The sequence below is a fragment of the Bolinopsis microptera genome, chromosome 9, assembly GCF_026151205.1.
Source record: "Bolinopsis microptera isolate Bmic1 chromosome 9, MBARI_Bmic_1.0, whole genome shotgun sequence".
NCBI lineage: Eukaryota > Metazoa > Ctenophora > Tentaculata > Lobata > Bolinopsidae > Bolinopsis > Bolinopsis microptera.
The window spans coordinates 15,158,449-15,161,898 of NC_087080.1; the positions used below are offsets into that span (position 1 = coordinate 15,158,449).

General features: G+C 38.1%; 1 protein-coding gene across 1 annotated transcript; it reads right to left on the bottom strand.

Annotated features, from left to right (window-relative positions):
- Positions 1-1,375: 1,375 nt before the first annotated feature.
- LOC134821156 (uncharacterized) lies at positions 1,376-2,998 on the bottom strand. The gene is made up of 4 exons (XM_063831827.1): positions 2,744-2,998; positions 2,467-2,533; positions 2,137-2,284; positions 1,376-1,994 (listed from the first exon to the last, which is right to left on the bottom strand). The coding sequence occupies exons 1-4, from the start codon at positions 2,783-2,785 to the stop codon at positions 1,808-1,810; spliced, it is 444 nt and encodes a 147-aa protein (XP_063687897.1). The 5' UTR covers positions 2,786-2,998; the 3' UTR covers positions 1,376-1,807.
- Positions 2,999-3,450: the final 452 nt, after the last annotated feature.

A 3,450-nucleotide genomic window follows, 5' to 3' on the forward strand; every position in this document is an offset into this window, starting at 1 on the left:
CATGAGAAGAGCTCCATCGCTGGACTCTTGTTCCGATGAAGATGATAACCTGCCCGTCAATTTTGACACACACAAGATCGCTGACAACGGTCGAGGTGTGTTTTGGATTGAAGAAATCAACGAGGTTGAAGGCCTATCTTCATTTATTCTTCCTGGGAGTATCGAGGATGACCCGAATGAGATCGATTGGAGTGATTCCTTCAATTACACCGAAGGGACCAAAGTTGAACAGCCCTTCAACTTACTTCCTAACGGGAAGCGAAAGAAAATCGTTCGGACTAAAGTAAAGAACATGTTTAGGAACAAATCTTACCGTCGACGAGCAGCGTATGCATTCGACAGTAAATCGACATCACTCGGTGATGAGCTTGCTGCATCCTTGGATAAATTGAAGATGTTCATGAAGAACTCTATTGAAAGTCTCCGACGATCAGAACCATCGTGGCGTCGTGGACCCTGGACCAACTTTGACGACGTGTTCAGTCATGGAGGCCGAGGGAACAACTTTATTCCTTTCATGAATCTAACTCCTGCCACTCGATGGTAAAGAAGATAACGAGGAATAAAAGATAAGGACTAAAGATCACGAAAATGGACTGAAATGAAAAACGGAACCTGAAACCACTACAAATGTGCTTTTATAACCACGTACCGGATTTTACTACTACAATACCGATTTTACAACTACAAATCGGATTTTAGAAAACCTTTTAAAGACTTAAGCAACCACAATATAGATGTCTAAGTCATTTTATTTTAGTCGGCCTTATGCCACAGTGGGGGGAGCAAGATAGAAAAATTACTTGCTCTTCGTGCCAGCCTCGTAGCTCTGCTAGATCATGTCGTGTGACAGGGTCTAAAAGAACTAGAGGTCCCACTGCCGCGGATCTGATCTGGCTGATGATCCTGGAGAGCGGTCATCTCCATTAATTGTTTTATTAATTAACCAATGACATAATATTAGTGTGTCAACCAGTCGCGAATAAAGTTGCATGTTTTTATTTTTTAATTCTGTAAAGTATGTTATACTCCAAACCTTATCTATACTCCAAACCTTATCTCCAAACCTTATCTATATGTATAATTTTTGCTCTAGAGCAAAAATTCTGATTCAGAAGAATCTTGTTAAATGTCGTCTCCGTCAATCACTGCAACTTAATATGTAACAGGTTTAAATTCAAAATCTAAATTTTCCTTACCTATTATACTATATATATACTCTTAGTCCATCAATAATAGTAATACCCATCTCTTTATGCAGCTGCAAGTTATTTCGGAAGATCAAGAATATGCACAAATAAGAAAAACAGTGTCAATAGGGTATTATGTCCAGTCAGATAACATAAAAGTTCACTTACAATGAAGGGAAACAATACTAAATAGGGCACGGGAAGAAAATCATTCGACCATGCGGATTGGAATCATCTTGTTTGCATGATATTAATTATTTTCCCGTTTCTTTTGTTATCGAGCGATCATAAATATCAAAACATGAACGCGGGGTAAGTCCGAACTTCTTCTTGAATCTTGAGATCACTGGGGCCTGTAGTTTTGAAGCCATCGGTCACTGAAGTTGCTCTTGGGGTCAACGTCTGGAGCGCAGTGTAAGGTTTATCTGGATATCAATAACGGTTGCCCTGCTAATCTAGTATCGCTACAAATCTAAACCCGTGCGATAGTCGTCGAAAGTCTTGTCAGTATCTTTGTGATTTCCATCAGTCTTATCACTTATGTTGTGAGCTTCTTGACGTTAACTTCTTCATTGATCATGAGATATATTTTACGCATTCATAACATTTAATATCGGTCAGTGTTGTCCAGCGTAAACTCTTGATGACCCGAAAAAGAAATATCCTAAAGCGACTCCCAATAAAGTTGCTATGCAGAAGTACACGTTATACGACATAAATATCACCATTAATATGAACATGATGAACATTTCCAGGGTGTAGATTACCGTCAAAACACTGTGTACACACAACTTCTCGAAGCAGCTGAAATAAAATCCATTTCATGAAATAGGTATAGATAGAAAAAATTGCAGAAAAGGGAGCAGTGCAATAAACGGTAAATAATTTATTGTACTCTATTGTACTTCCTTGCTTCCTTGAAACTTCATAGAAATTAGAAACTCACCTTCTGTCTTCTCCTCTTTGTAAAATGGGCTTATTCTCCTCCAAGTGCTCGTTTGTTCTCGCTTCTAAAATTAGACAGGACCGAAAACTCTGAAGCATTTCGTAAACAACCCCCAGGGCTATGATGCCGAATATCGCTAACCAAAACTCTGAAAAATGTGGCGTTTAAAACACATGTATGTCAAATATTGCTTGTGTAAAGACTTTGCCTATGGGCCTGTGGTATATCAAGATGAAGTACTGGAGTTAAAATACTTAATACTGATAACATGGTAATCTCCTGAATGTCAGGTGTTTGAAAATGTTTTCCAATATAATTTAAAATGCTTGCCCGTGTTTGTGTCTATTTCCCAAGTTTTGAATAATAGTGTTGATTTTTTACTCGTGTAGAAATACATCTGCGAATAATAACCATGATTATCGTGGCTCTTATAAAACAATTCTTACACGAACTGAAAAAAAGCGGGCTTATTGACTAAAAGTAGGGTTGCAGAAAAGAAGAGGCCCCTATTACAAGATACCCAGTATATAAAGGTACGGAATAGAAAGGTGCATTAATTATACATCAATGCAATACAATGTTGTAATGTTACACAATCAGATCTTACATCGTGTTGCTGCTCAGGATGTCCGTCATGTATCCACTTCATAACAGCTTCTCTGGTAACCTCCTCCACTCCACCATGTTCTGCAGATCGGGCTTCTTCATTGTGGGCCGGCACCACACCCGTGTCTTCTATATTGGCTAATTCTGGGGTTCTTATGACTGACACGGTGTCCTGACATAACTTGTCAACTCATGCTCGGGTTTCACTGGTACGTAGCAGTTAATTTAGTGAGAAGAGATTGATTTCAGCTGTCAAACTCATTTCGTAGGATAGTGTATATTGTATATATCGAGACGATATCGTCTCGAGAATAATAAAAAAAACTACTACCAGTACCAGTAACCAATAACCATCACAACATTTCCTCTACTTGTATCATCAGTTTAAAATGCAGCGTTAAATTGCGATGCAACCAAATAAGAGGCAGAATAATGATATATCAATCAGTCAACAAACAAATTTAAACTGAAGCAGATAACAAGAGCATGACAAAATATGAAAAGTGCTGAAATTTAATGTCCTCTCAACCATGGTCGGTGATCCAAGTACACGGCTTATAAATATAACACTTCAAGAAAACAACAATTTGCAATGTACATTAAAATTATGCGACTACGTAATAAATAATGTTCCGATCATTGTACATTGTACAATATTCATATTATACTCTAAGATAGCCTCATGGAAGTGAAAGTGGGTACCCCTCG